Source organism: Cervus elaphus, chromosome 11, assembly GCF_910594005.1.
Source record: "Cervus elaphus chromosome 11, mCerEla1.1, whole genome shotgun sequence".
Taxonomy (NCBI): domain Eukaryota; kingdom Metazoa; phylum Chordata; class Mammalia; order Artiodactyla; family Cervidae; genus Cervus; species Cervus elaphus.
In genome coordinates this window covers 70,581,676-70,596,115 of record NC_057825.1, presented here as the reverse complement: position 1 = coordinate 70,596,115, position 14,440 = coordinate 70,581,676, and the positions used below count along the sequence as shown (strand labels likewise).

Here is a 14,440-nt window from a genome sequence, read left to right as displayed (position 1 = left end):
AAAATGGAAAGCATATTCAGCAGTCATGATAAATACAGGGCTTGAGAGTAAAAGGGTTGGTGCTCTTACCCAGGCTGTGCCACTAACCTGATCACGACACATAACCTTTCTGTTTTCTCTTTCCATCACCACATGAATAAATAAATAAAACTTGCCAGGCTGTCTGAACAAATGAGTAAGGATAAAAGTGAGTTCATTAAATGGAAATATTCTAGAAATCCATAGGTGCATAAGTTGTTTAAAGGCATTCTAGAAAGAAGAGAATATTCCTAAATTTTTTTTTAATAATTCTTATTGTATTTGGAATACAAAGGCAACTAAAATATTAGACTTTTTATCAAGTTAAAAAAAATTGTAGTTGGGACCAGATATAATTTGAAAATTATTTAATGTTTGCTGTTAATCTTTTTTCCAAATTTTCTCAAATGACTATGCATTTGTTTTTAAATCACCATTTTTTTAAAAAATGTGGCAATCAGTGTAAATACTGGCTATAGGCAGGGCTTTGTTTATATTTCATCTGAATACGAATCATCTGTCCCTAGCCATCAATACATGATTGGTGTTGGGAGAGGCATCCATTCTCAATTAATTATTTAATAGTCACTTGACACACAAGAAACAGAGAAAATAAGCAAAATGGAGCCAATCTTTCTAGGGAGACTGGCTCTGCCTTTATCACTCCATTTTCCATTTCTATGATAATCAAAGGAATCCAGCCTTTCGTTTTCCTTTCATGACCAGTGGTGATTTCTGCACTCCATTTTCAGCTCGAATTTTCAAAATGAATCAAACCTCTAGAACCATCCTGATGGATTTTCTTTTCTGGGTTGTATTACCTTATGCATCAGGTACTATACTGTCCACTTATATATATCTAATTCCAGATTTTTCATCTCATGGAAAGAGCTATCCACTTGCAGAATGCATTTCAGAGATATCTAATTCTGCTTCTCTTCAAAATATTATTTTTGCCATGCTTTCTCCACTCTTAACTGTTCCTGATTATGCACATCCCTGGATTCCTATGTTAAAAATGCATAGAAAAATAAAAATTTTCATTTAAAACACCCTCCCACACAGAACAAGCTGTCATTGTGTCATATTTGTTTCCTAATTTAAGGAAGGAAGTTATATTTCATGTGTTCTTCCTTAAATTGTCTGCTCTGTATTTTAAAGCAGCATTGGGATATTTAGAGCAATGTGTCCCATAAAATAATGTCCATCTTTTATTCATTTCTATGTATCAGTGCAGAGGTATGCAACTTCAAATTATACTATAGCAAACCATCAAATGTAGCTAACTTATACATGGTTTACAATCAAGTTAGATTTGGTAGAGAAAAAAGCATATACTGTTTCATTTTTCATAAAACATAACTATAAAACCTGATGCTAAATCCATGGAAATTTACCGATCAAGCTAAAGTGTAGTATAGGCCATGGGACACACAGTCCTCTGTAATTACTTAAGCCAAAATACATGAAAACAAAAACCTTCATGGAGGCAGAAAGCAGTAAAATCACACCTTACTTTTTTTTTCATAAAACCAAGAAGGCTACAGAACTCTCCTAATGACTAGATTTTTTTTCCCCTTTCTGCTGTTTAAACAATTACAAATTTTATCGAGTCTTCATTTCTCTTAAAGTCAGGTAAGAGAACTGCCAAGTCTAGTAAGATTTACAAGGGCTAGTTCCCCTTAGCAGTGTCAGCAATAAAAAAATAAAAAACGTCCAGAAGATATTATACAATAAAATACAGCCATACATAGAGTTTTTGTCCCTAAAGCTTTCAAAATAAGATTTAATAATTCAACTTTAAAAAACAGCCATAAATGCCATTTATCCATATGTTGTTGATTGTCTTGATTTGACCTGAAAGCTATCTACTTTAAACCCTGACATCTCTCCTGCTCAGCCACAGATACATTCATATTTCTTTTTCATATCATTCACTTTTTGCTCACAGGCTTTCCTGTATTTACACAACAATATTTTTCCTTGGTCATTGTTATGTAGCAATATTGGAAAAACACATTAATGACTGAATTTTATGTATAAAAGGGAGAAAATTAAACTTAGAAGTATGAGGTTTTTTAATTCTACAGTTTCAATCCCTAAGAACAACAGCTTGGCCTCCACTACTCAGATAAATATCATTAGCTGAATATCCTTGGAAAATCTCTTGCAATGCTTCATATGCATCCCCTGTTTATTAGCCTGCAGAAGCTTCCCAGTCCAACGTCTCAATCTCTCTATTATTTACCTTCCCAAGTCATCTGATTGAGAAATACGCTATTTAATCTCTAACACTTCTAAACATGAGCTGACCTCTCTCCCACTTCAAGAAACCACAGAAAAAATTTGATTAAACCAACAAATGTTGGACATAGCCAAAGAAACTACCATTAATTCCAAGAACCCTCCTCCTAATCAAGAAATTCTGCACCAGTCCTGCGCTACTCCCACCTCCCTTTCCCCACAACCAGGAGCAGGACTGGCCCCTCGACTTGAAAAAGGCACAGCTGTGTCGATGAATCCTGTCTCCCTTGCCCATTACCAACGATGTGGGGATTCTCAACCATGGTCAATTTCTCCTGACTTCATTTTTCACCAAACGTATGCCCAATCTTCTAGATGCCCAATCTGCATCTTACGGGGTAAATCCGTGTATTACAGACAGTGGTGACAGAGGAAAAAACACGTTGTATGTTCTGGTGGGCCCCAGACCAGTGAAGAGAGGGAGCGGCCTGGCAAAGAACCCGAGGACTGCAGAGGAGAGGTCATTTTACTTGCCACTTGGAAGGCAGTGGGACTGCTGGAAAGGGCTCCCGGGAGGACACTGCACCCGGAAATGGGGGCTGCTCAACCTTTCCCGAGGCCACGGCAGGGGCTGTGGGAAGTGAGAAGGCGGAGAGGCCCGAAACAGGTTTTCACCTGGACCCTATGCGATACAAGCTCTCCAGAGAAGGAAGCCCGCATGCACCGGCCCCGGCCTGCCTCGCCCTGCCTCCCCGCGCCCTGCCCAGGCCAAGGCCCCAGGGCTCCAGCGTCGTCGGGCCTTACCTTGGCTGCAGTCCTTGCCGCGGAAGCCGGTTCGCGAGCAGTCGCACACCGCCTGGTCGTCCACCACGGAGCACACGCCCCCGTTGAGGCACACCCCGCCCTCGCCCTCCTCGCCCCCCTCGCAAGGGCTCCCGCCGCCGCTGCTGGGCGGCTCGTCGTCCAGCTTGACCTCGCCGCTGTCCACGGGCAGGGCCAGCGAGGAGTTGACCCGCACGTCGCGGATCCAGCCTTTGAAGGGCTCTCGCTCCCGCACGGAGGCCAGCGTGAGCTTGAGCGCCGCCGCGCGCAGTTCCGGGGGAAGCCCCCCGACGAAGAGGCCGCTGAACACCGTCATGTCCCGGCGCTTGGATTTGACCTCCACCCACTTGGCCTCCACCTGGTCGATGAAGAGCGTGGTGTTGCGGAACTGCCGGCGGATCCGCACGCTGTGCCACGCGCCGTCGTTGACCGGCGTGTCCGTCAGGAGCGTGGCGGGCTCGGCGCAGAAGATGGAGAAGCTGAGCTGCAGGCGGCCGCCGCGCGTCAGGATGAGCTCCAGGAAGTCACAGAAGCCCTCGTCGTCGAAGTAGAGCACTAGGCCCCGGGCGCTGCGCGTCTTCAGCTGGAAGCTCATCTCGCTCTCGCAGCAGGCGTTCCACTTGGGGAAGCGCGTCCACTGGCCCTCAGCACCCGGGAACTCCAGCCCGCTGCCCAGCTCCGCCCAGCAGCCCAGGAGCAGCAGCGAGAGACACAGGAGAAAGCAGCCCCCGCGCTGGAGAAGCGCCGTCCCCATGCTCGGGGCTGGGGTGCGGCGGGGGGGTGCCGGGGCCGACAGGGTCAAAATGGTCTTGGACACCGTGATGCAGAATTCGGGGTCCGGAAAGAAATCGGGCAAGGGGACGGGCAGGAGTGGGAGAGATGTCCCCTCCTTTATCTAGCTCTTTTTTTCTTCTTCTTCTTCCAGCAACCCCTCCCTCTCTCCCTATAGTCCCCTCCCAACTGGAAAACGTAGACCCCAGTAGCACAGGGCAGCCACAGAACTTCCAGACCAAAGGGAGGATACACTTTGGAAGCAACGTTCTGGAAAAAGGTGTCAACAGAAAGTCAAGGGAAATCACGCATCCATTTGAGTCCGATGAACTAGTCCAAGGGCATCGGTGGGGTCGGCAGATACTTCACTGTTCAAATACCATCATCTGCCAGGTATCAGCGGTGTTACCAGGCAAAAGGGAAACGGTGAGTCAGGTAAAAAGCAAACACTCTCCAGGGAAGTCAGATGCCGGCAATGACCCAGGACCCTTGGATGCTTGGTAACACCTCAGGTGTTTCTCCTCCGGATGCAGTGTCCAGACCAGTAAGGCACACTTGTCAACCCCAGAGGAGCTTCAGAGGCCTGCTGCTTCTGCCATTATCATAGACTTCCAGTACCACTGTAGCCGAAGCAGAATTCCTTGCACATGGCCTCAAGGGCTGGGTTTTACTTCTCTTTTTCCCTCCCCAACAGTAGGGTTCAAACACAGAAGCTGTGAAATAGCCAGAAGCTGTTAGAGGTGGAAAACCCAGAAGCTCCTCTTCTCTCCTCTCCGCCTCTGCAAGGCCGAGCTAACATGCCAGCATATCAATTGGTCGTGTGTTGGTGATGCATTTTGGTTTTATTTTGTCTTTTTATAAGGACCCAGAAATCTGCAGAAAATTAAAATAAAAATTAAGTTCTAAAGTCTGAGTATCATATAATCATTATTCAACCCAGAAATCAGGTATATAATTGCTGTTATTAGCAAGTCAGAGTTAACCTTATTGGAAGGAACTTATTTGTCCTGATCTATAAGTAAGAAGAACTGATGTCTCCTAATAGTTAATATCACACTCTTACAATTCAGCCATTACACCCTTGTAGGTTATTCTAACCCTTAATAGGTAACCCTCCCAAGGTTTTTCTTTTAAATAGAAATTTGGTTAATGTTATATTTTAATGTTTCTGAGAAAGTTTAAAATATATGAAAAGGAGAAGGGGGAGAAAGACTCTATTAGAAACTTCTCCTTATATGTGCACTGGTTATATGGAAAATAAAAATACAGCCTATTTAAATCTCAGTTAATAGCTGATTTTACAACAGGCGAAGCATACCAAACTGTTGACTGGAAGCTGCCAGCATGGATTTGTGTAGAATTCCTACTCTTATTTTTCTCAGAGAGAGAAGAACACTGATGATTTCTTGAGATTCTTAAATTTCAAACAAGTATTTTCTTCCTTTTTATTGAAGGAATCATTCGTTATAGGAGAAAATAACTCACTGGAATCAGATGTCTGTTTTTGGCAGCATTTGTGTCTCAACTGCCATAATATTAACTCCTCTAAAGTCAAGTATTTAATATTTTGCCTAACAGTGCAGTGATCTTAACTCCTCTTCAAGTCCTTTCTGGCTGTCGGCTCAGAATTTGTGTGGTTAGAATAGCTACTGTTGTCAGCTTAGCTGCTATGGTTCAAGGAAGCTCACATTTAAAATCATATCTTTGAATTACTCACTCTACTATTAAATCATCTCACTTTATTCAACTCTAATCTGACAGGTTCTTAAAATGGTATAGAACTCATATATAGTGAATTGTTTTTCAGGCTTTTTTTTTTTTTAAACCAAAAATTGCTCTCATATTTTAACCAAGAAAATCACAATGTATCATCTGGTCTGGTTAAGAAAATATATGTATTTCCTTCACCATTTCCATTTCTCACTATCTCCCCCCGCCCAGCACACACACAAACAACACACACAGGCACAGACACCAGTTTATTGCCTAGACACAGAAACTCACTATCCAATTAACACTTTTTTCCTACAAGCTGAAACTAGCAGTAATTTATGGCACCGCATTGTACTGCTGCCCCTCCATGAAGGGAACTGAGAACATTTCTCTTCAATACAGAGCGGTCCCTACAGGTGTCATCTGAGAGCCACCAAGCTAGGGCATCCCACTTCAAGTTCCTCCCCAGATGCAATTGATGACTGGTTCTCTCTCTTTCAGCACACACACAAAACACTACACACTGCCCACTAGCAAAGGGAAATTAAAATCTCAGTTGCTTATTTATTACGGCTGATACATGCCACACCATCAGTAATCACCAGCCATATCTTGTCTACTCCTGCTCCAAACCCAAAGAAAAGTGCTCTTAAAAATCCTTCTAAGAAACATATTATTCAGAAGACTTTCATTTTTTAAGTGGACTCAGAAATCTGTGAAATTTTCAGTCATTGTGAAATAAATCTGAAATTTCAAGATCAAGAGTAAGTGCTTTGAAACCATTTACAAGCTCCTGTGTTAGAAAACCATTTTTTTGTTGTTGTTGTTGTTAGTCAGTTAGAATCAATTGTTTTATTCATTGACATTCCATAGCTCATAAAACCCTTCTTTACACCGCTCTCTTGCCCTCCTCCAATGATGCATATCTTGACAATTTTTTTTAAGGAATGTAAGAGAGGGAGGAAAACATGTATATTCTTACCACAGGGGAGGTCAACTGACTCTCCCAGTTCTTAGAGGAAGCTCATTGTGTGTGAGAGAGTATCTGTATTTATATGGAGAAAAGGATTCTCTCTAGGTGCCGGGAAAACCTGGCGAGTTCACAAATTAGAGGATAAAATAAAAGGATCTGAAAAACAACATCACTGCAGCCAAAGGAAGAAGCGCTCTAATTCAAAAGCAGACTAACAGCCTCATTAATCTTTTCTTTCATTTCTAGAATCAAATTTATTCCCAAGCCACTGGAAGGATCGATACAGTATGCTCATGGGCTGCTGCTGCATTTATTTTAATATGTTTATGGTAACACACACACGCACAAACACGCACACACCTTTCCATGCATCATTCAATATATCATAATAAAGAACCTGAAATCTTTGAGAGGATTTTTAGAAGCGCCTATCATTTCCCCCTGGATATTTCAAAGTCCCTTAATACCAATGCACACCCAAAATTCTCCCTGGCTTTCCCGCCCAGTCTCTAAGCCCTGTCTCTGATACCAGTGCAGTTTCTTGGAGCCTGGAGTCGACTGCACAAATTAAGGCTAGGCAAAGCATGGTGCTGATGGGGAAGGGAAAGAAAGATGTAGCTCTAGATGTATTTTATTGCTTTGGTTTCTAACTTGCCCGTTTTCTTTTTCTGCTAATAAATCACTGCATTCAGTCTTCAAGTTACTACCCCAGCTCCATCATTTCATCCTCTTGCCATTATTTAAAAAGCTTCATGCAGAAAAACCAAGGTCTATACTCCTCCACCCTCCCACCACCCATCCTTCCCTGTGCATTTGTGGCAGATTCTGGCTCAGTTACAATGGGGAAAGATATCCTTCTCCAGCTAGCCTCGCCCCATCCCCTCCCCCCCAACACAAATTGAGCTTCTTTACCTGCCCGGTTTTCCCCCGTAGCTCGAGCCAGAGCTTGAGGCATGCAACGGTCAAAGCGAATTTCCTGAGGTCTGTGGATAAGGCGACTGCTGCTGCCTTTTGAGAGGCGTCAGGCTTGAGCGTCTATCTCCAGGAGTGCGGGAGGGGAGAGCAGGCAAAGGAGGGGAGCAGAAGGAGGAGGAGAGGGAAAGAGCTGGGAAGGAGGAGGCGGTCGTGGAGCCCGAGAAGGCTGGGTTACGTGACGTTGGGTGCTGTCCTTCTGAAAGAGAAGGGCGGAGCTGCGCTCTCCGCAGTACCATGGAGAGCGGCGGGCCGTCCCCAGACTGGGATACTGGTGGGCTCAGCCCGCCGGGCGCAGCCCCTCCCGGTGGGGATGCTGCGCAGTGAGGTGTGTTTCTGCCTTTGCTTCGTCCTCTTGCCGGGGGAGCCCGATCCTGGGGGCGGGGACCTAACGCAAGTGCTTCTAACTTGTCACCACCCACCCTCCCCCAAGAGAGAGAGGGGAGGTGGATATAGAAAAAGAGGAAGAGGAGAGAGCGGGAGAGGGAGAGAGAGAGAGAAGAAAAGAGAGAGAGAAACACGTAGCCTACTGAGCATGCCCAGGCCCCTGCTAGACCCACGGAAAGCTGAGTGGAGATTCCACTTCTCCGGGGTTTAGTCGTGATTGGGCAAGGGTATCTGAGAGGGTTGGTTCCAGGGCCAAAAGAAAGGGGCCGAGGAGTCGGTGATTAAGATGAGCTCTCGCTTTACTGGTGCCCTTTGATCTCTTGCTTGGAACCCTGGAAAAGCTGCAGCTCTTCGAGGAATGCAGAGACAGGCAAGGTTCACACAGTCGCTGGCATTCCCCCAGACCCACGGTCCCTGCCCCACCCCTTACAGTGGCCCGGGGATGAGTGATCACTTCAGATCTTCACGATCTGCCCAAGTTTTGCCAAAAAGATGCAAAAGGGACCCACCAGGTTAACGTGCCAGCTTCAGAGCCCAGACTCATCTATTGGACAAGGTACTTTGGTGGCAGCGTCTCCTCATCCCTTCTCCTCCCCCAGCTTTCTGTGCTCTGCCCTGGCCATGGACATCCGGAGCTGAACCAAGTTCTGTTCCTGTTTAACTCTTCGCTCTGTCTCCTCCTTCCTTTTGCAGCTGGTAAAACCTGGAGGAAGTAAAACTTGATAAAGGCACTCACCATATCACTGGGCATGCCCAGTAGGCATTGCTGAGTTTGATGACAAAGGAGTTAACTCTAAAGGAAGCTTGCAAAATAGGTGGTAGAGAAGTCTGAGGTGTGTGGCTTAATTATAGTTTGAGTCCTATGGACTTTTAAATTTCTAACCCTATTATATTCCTAGTCTGGGTTGGTTTTAGAGCACAAAAAGCAGACATATTTATTTCAGTATCACAAGCCTAATAGCTTCAGCCTTAAATGTTGTTAAGGTAAGACTATTTTCTGCATCTCAGCCCTATATAGCGAAACTGTAAAAAGTAGACAAATTCAGGAGTACTAAAATAATATACATTCCAAATCCGATATTCATTTCCTGCCAAAGAAACCAGAACTCATTCCTTTTGATAAGCCTATTTATACTTTCACTGCTTGTCTAACAGTCTAAATAACTTGGAGACAGGAATAAATTGTATTATTTTTATTGGCTTCAGAAAGGCAGTGTGGTCAAGTAATTAAATGTGTGGGAACTAGAATCAGGTTGTCTGAGCTTGAATTTCATCTCTGCCATGTATCAGCTGTGACCCTAAGTAAGATGTTTAATCTTGCAATGCCTCAGTCACCTCATCTGTAAAATGGATATATTAATAATTCCAAATTTATCTATTTGTTGTTGTGGAGGTTAAATTAATAAATAGATATAAAATAGTTTAGAACTGTGTTGAATAAATGCTAGCTTTTTTCTATCAGTTCCAAGCCCGTTCTGTTTTCTCCGACCCAGTGGAAGTCACTTCTCTGAAATCCAGATTCCTTGAATGTAAAGTATGGGTACTAGTGAGTGCCAATTTATTCCACAGGATACTTTGGGAATGTAATTAACTAATAATTGCTAACATGATTTTTTTAAGTGAATTATTAAATAATGTAAAGCTAAGTCTCAGAAAAATGCATTATCTAAGGTTAATCAGTCATTAAGTGAATTTGGACCACAAATATACTCTACCTAATTTAGGGCATTTAAAAAAAAAATTGTCAATAGGTTCTAGAACAAATAGCATATAAGGTGTGCCTACATATGTCTCTTATAGAGGTAAAGCTTACTACAGAAGTAAATAGAAGGGGCAGCTAATTTATAAGAATTGAGTCTAAAAAGGTTCCACGATACCCTTAAGATCTGTGTACATTCCTCAGTGAATCTGATGATGCTAGCAGATTTCTAGAGGCTCTCTTAAGAGTCAAAGTCCTGTCTTTTACCTGGACTCTTAAAACCCATTGATTGCCACCAGCGTGTAAGACCGGATTAATTATTTAGTTTCTTTCATTTTACCTTTGTGAATTTGGATCTTATCTTCAGTTGGTCTACACAGTGTTTCCACTGGATTGTAGTTTTCCACAGGCTGTCTTCTGTGATTTTCTAGTTCAAAGATTTATTAAAATTCTTATTCTACATGCATAAGTTTTAAAAACAAAAAGTCCCATGTGCCTACCCCTTACACACACACAATCTAAACTGTGAGGCAATAAATTATGTGTTACAATAATCCCCTTTGCAGTTACCAGATTTAAAGCAACTACTGTATCTAGTCTAAGAGATATGAACAGACAAAAGATCTCTTTCCTTCAGTAAGTATGCAGAGAGAAAACTATCGGTATGTGTATAGAATGGGGGGGGGGGTGGTGGAAATCACAACAAAATTTAGTGATAAAAGTTCTTTAAAGTATGACTTTGCTGTGTTGTTTCTAAATGCAAATTGCTTCAATTCTCTGAACACTAGTTTCCTCATCAGTAAAATAAAGATAATGACACTTTACTAGATCTGGTGAAGATAATGCCGATGTCTAATGTTGAGTGCTGCTGCTGCTGCTGCTAAGTCACTTCAGTCATGTTCGACTCTGTGCGACCCCATAGACCATAGACGGCAGCCCACCAGGCTCCCTCGTCCCTGGGATTCTCCAGGCAAGAACACTGGAGTGGGTTGCCATTTCCTTCTCCAATGCATGAAAGTGAGAAGTGAAAGTGAAGTCGCTCAGTCGTGTCCGACTCTTATCAACCCCATGGACTGCAGCCTACCAGGCTCCTCCGTCCATGGGATTTTCCAGACAAGAGTACTGGAGCGGGGTGCCATTGCCTTCTCTGATGCTGAGTATCTACTCCATGCCAAACTGCTCTAGTATTTTACTTACATTAACTTAGTTTATCCCTCACAGCAACCCTGTAAGAAAGAGTCTAGGATTTCACTCATATTACCAATGAGAAAAGTGAAGCACAGAGCGGTTAACCAAGACAGTCAAGATCACACCTAGCAATATAAGAGCAAAGAAGCATTCAAACTCAAGACTGTGATCTTAAACACCATGCCACACTGCCTCTCTTCAAATGACTGAATATGCCTAGCACACTACTTGACACAATACAGATGCTAATTAATGTTCATTCCTTTTTTTTTTTTAATTTTCTTTTTTTTCCCCCCATTTATTTTTATTAGTTGGAGGCTAATTACTTTACAATATTGTAGTGGTTTTTGTCATACATTGACCTGAATCAGCCATGGATTTACATGTGTTCATTCCTTTTTTAACAATTTCATCCAGAGGAATTCAGGAAACTACACAGTCAACTTTGGAATGTATTAGTAATATCTTTCCTTAATGGCAAATACTATATAAAGTATCTTAATGAAAACAGATGAGGTGTTTTTAATGTTGTTATTTCTTTTTTTGTTTGTAGATAAGATGTAAAATGATTCCTATTGAAATAAATTTGAGGCAATTTAATATTTGTAGGGGCTCCCCTGTGGTTCAGACTGTAAAAATATCTGCCTTCCAAGCAGGAAACGCTGGTTAGATCACCGAGTCGGGAAGATCCCTTGAAGAAGGGAATGGCAGGCTACACTCCATGGGGTCACAAAGAGTCAGACAGTACTGAGTGATTGACACTTTCAACATTTGTCAGAAAAATCTAGTACTTTTTTTTTTTAGAAAGATGGAAACTAGGATTAATTCCTCTCCAATCACCTAAGGGAATCTACCAATTTTAGGCTACAGTACTGTGTGAAGGATTTTAACTTCTGCCCCTTTCTACTACTCAGAACAAATGAGATAATTGTGAAATCAAGGTGGTTGTTTATGCTTATGTCTGACTGGGAGAATTCCTAACAACCCAAATATGGAAACATAAATAATATCTCATACCATAAACTGGTAAACATTTTGCAACAATGAAAATGGAAATACATGATCACCATAAACAAACATATTTCCATAAGGTATTAAATATTAATGAGCGTTCTAACTTGGAAGCTTGCTCTACACTAAAAATAAATGAAAATAAGTGATAAGATTTTTTTTTTTTGACTGAGAAATGAATACAGAGACACTGTTTATTGCTGCAATCATAGCCTGTGCTTTAACATTAGGAGATCAGTGTAAACACCTACTTTCTCAATTAACATTAAGGCAATGTGGAGGTTTTGAGATACCCATGAATTCCAAGACTGATATCAATTTGGAAGAAGGTTTTAACTTTACAAATATGTGATTGAGAAGAAATGCAATAATGAGGGAAAATATGAGTTGATGTGTATTAAATACCTTTCCAGTAAAGATGGTAGATAATTTAAAAGAGCAATAAGATTTATCATTTTGAGGGATTTTCTATTTGCTGTGATACAAGTGATCAAAATGAAAGCCATTTTTTCCTACTGAAATAATGGTATTACTAGGGAGAGATTAGATTAAATGATATTCTCAACTAAATTTCAGACTAACAGTGAATTTCTCTACTCAATGACAGTGTCACTGTTGCATAATTGGAGAGCTATTGTTTAGTTTACAACTTATTTATTTTAATAGTAAATACAACACTGTTATTTGGTTTGTGGCTAAATGTCTAGCTGGTTTCCTTTGTATGAATCGACATGGTTTCTTAGTAACAAAAGTTGATGAATAGTTATTGAACATGCCACTATGTAAACCTCATTTTCAACAAAACAACTTAGAGGAGTCTTTAAATGCAAGGAAATACAATTAGTCTGGGTCTTTGGACTCAGCAATAGGATGGGAAAAAAATACTAGAAATTTCATATAGAAAAAGCCCTATAATTTCTCATGAAGTTTACTAAGTTACTTTCAAGAGAAATAAGCAAACTCAGCATGTTATACTGTTTTCTACTACTTGAGAAAAAAATCTTTGGCAAAGTAAAATTAGGCTACTTTCACATGAGTATATAATTTTTCAGTAATTAGAATATAGACTGATTTTTAATGGCTACAAATTACTTGAATAATGATAATTATTAATGTGTCAAGCCACAGTAGAGAAAGCACGTGAATAGGTACTTGAGAATAGTACTTTAAGTTCTAACTGATGCACCTGCTAGAGAGGTTTCAATATGGGATCCCTGCAGGGCTTTTGATGGGTAATGTTCTTAAATCTAGGGCACCACTAACACCTGTGTATGTTCCCTCTTGCCTCCCTCCCACCTCTCCTTCCCCCCACAATGATGAAAAATCTTTCTGAAGAAGAATAGCAGCTACTAAACTAAATTTGTGAGAAGACCCTGTGGGGGTAATTTTATTCCCTGATTAGTCACATATTTGAGCCAGCGATCTAACCCAAGGACCCCGCAAGTCTCCTATATTGCAGGCAGATTTGATAACACTGAGCTACTAGGGAAGCCCACTCACATCCCTACTCATAGTCAATCCCTCCCATTTCCAATGGCTAGACTTCAGGAGAGCAATTTTCTCATCCATCAGAATCTAGCTTTACACTTATTTTCATGGAGCCCCTGCAGCCAGTGTGTTTAATTTAACCAATACAATTTATTTTCCCTTACTGTGACTTTTGAGGGAAGATCAAGAGCTGTGCTTAAGTTCTAGATGCCAGTGAGACTCAAAACCTTATTGTACCTTTGCTTAATTTTAGCCCCCCTCAAAATCTGTGGAATCAATTCTCTGTGTGGGCATATTCAAATAATTTGTAGGTAGCTTTTAAGGCACATCTTGTGTGAATTATTATTTGTTTATTGTTTATCTGTTTCCCATCTTATCACAAACTAATCCCCCTCATTTTTATATGTATATATTTAAGCCTCGTTATTCTTCCAGGGCTCTGTCCTTCTCCTGTAGTGCTTATGTTTACCTTTCATACCCAGTTTTTCTCAACTGCATCTGTTTAATACTATTTTTCATTTAATTATATATCACACATACACTTAATCATATATCACACATACACTTAATCATATATCACACGTACACTTAATCATACATACACAGAAAGCTAAGCATATTAAAAATAAAGACAGTGGTAGATATTCAGTATACACTATTGGAATTTCACAAATTAGAGATACTGACTTTTTAAACAAAAAATAATCTTGGGCTTTTGAAGTTACTTGTAAAGCCAAATTGACAAGAATTTTATTTTTACAAGAGCTTTTCTCCTGTTCAAGGAAATATAACCGTAAAATGGAAATGAACTAAATCTTAAAATATTTGCACTTGATCTAGACATCCCACTGAATTAAACTATAGTACAATACTAGACAATTTAATTTTCCGTAGATCAAGGAAAGCAGACAGAAATGTAAGCAAGTCCAGCATGTGACATACAGGAGTGAGGTAAACCGAACTGGGGAAACAATGAGGATGGGTTGGCCCTGTGGCCAACTACAGATTGCACACTTTTCTAAAAAGGGCATCCACACCCCACTCTAACAGATTGTGGTCAGCTGGGCCCAGTGTTTCCAGATCACATCATTTTTCACAAGCTGTAGGAAATTTGGAATTTTATATAAAATTTATTGCTCTCTAAAATCATAAAT

General features: G+C 41.2%; 1 protein-coding gene across 16 annotated transcripts in view; it reads right to left on the bottom strand.

Moving 5' to 3' along the window:
• Positions 1-7,649, bottom strand: part of NRXN1 (neurexin 1) — a 1,160,507-nt gene extending 1,152,858 nt beyond the window's left edge. For 9 of the 16 annotated variants that reach the window (XM_043918032.1, XM_043918034.1, XM_043918037.1 and 6 more), the window contains exons 1-2: positions 7,454-7,645; positions 3,067-4,728 (exon numbers count right to left, since the gene is read on the bottom strand). In XM_043918032.1, the coding sequence (XP_043773967.1) occupies positions 3,067-3,838 (772 nt within the window). In that variant the 5' untranslated portion in view covers positions 3,839-4,728; positions 7,454-7,645. Of the gene's footprint in view, positions 1-3,066; positions 4,729-7,453 lie in introns of all 16 variants that reach the window. The other 7 variants (XM_043918041.1, XM_043918043.1, XM_043918042.1 and 4 more) reach the window with 2 other exon arrangements.
• Between the last annotated feature and the right edge of the window lie 6,791 nt (positions 7,650-14,440).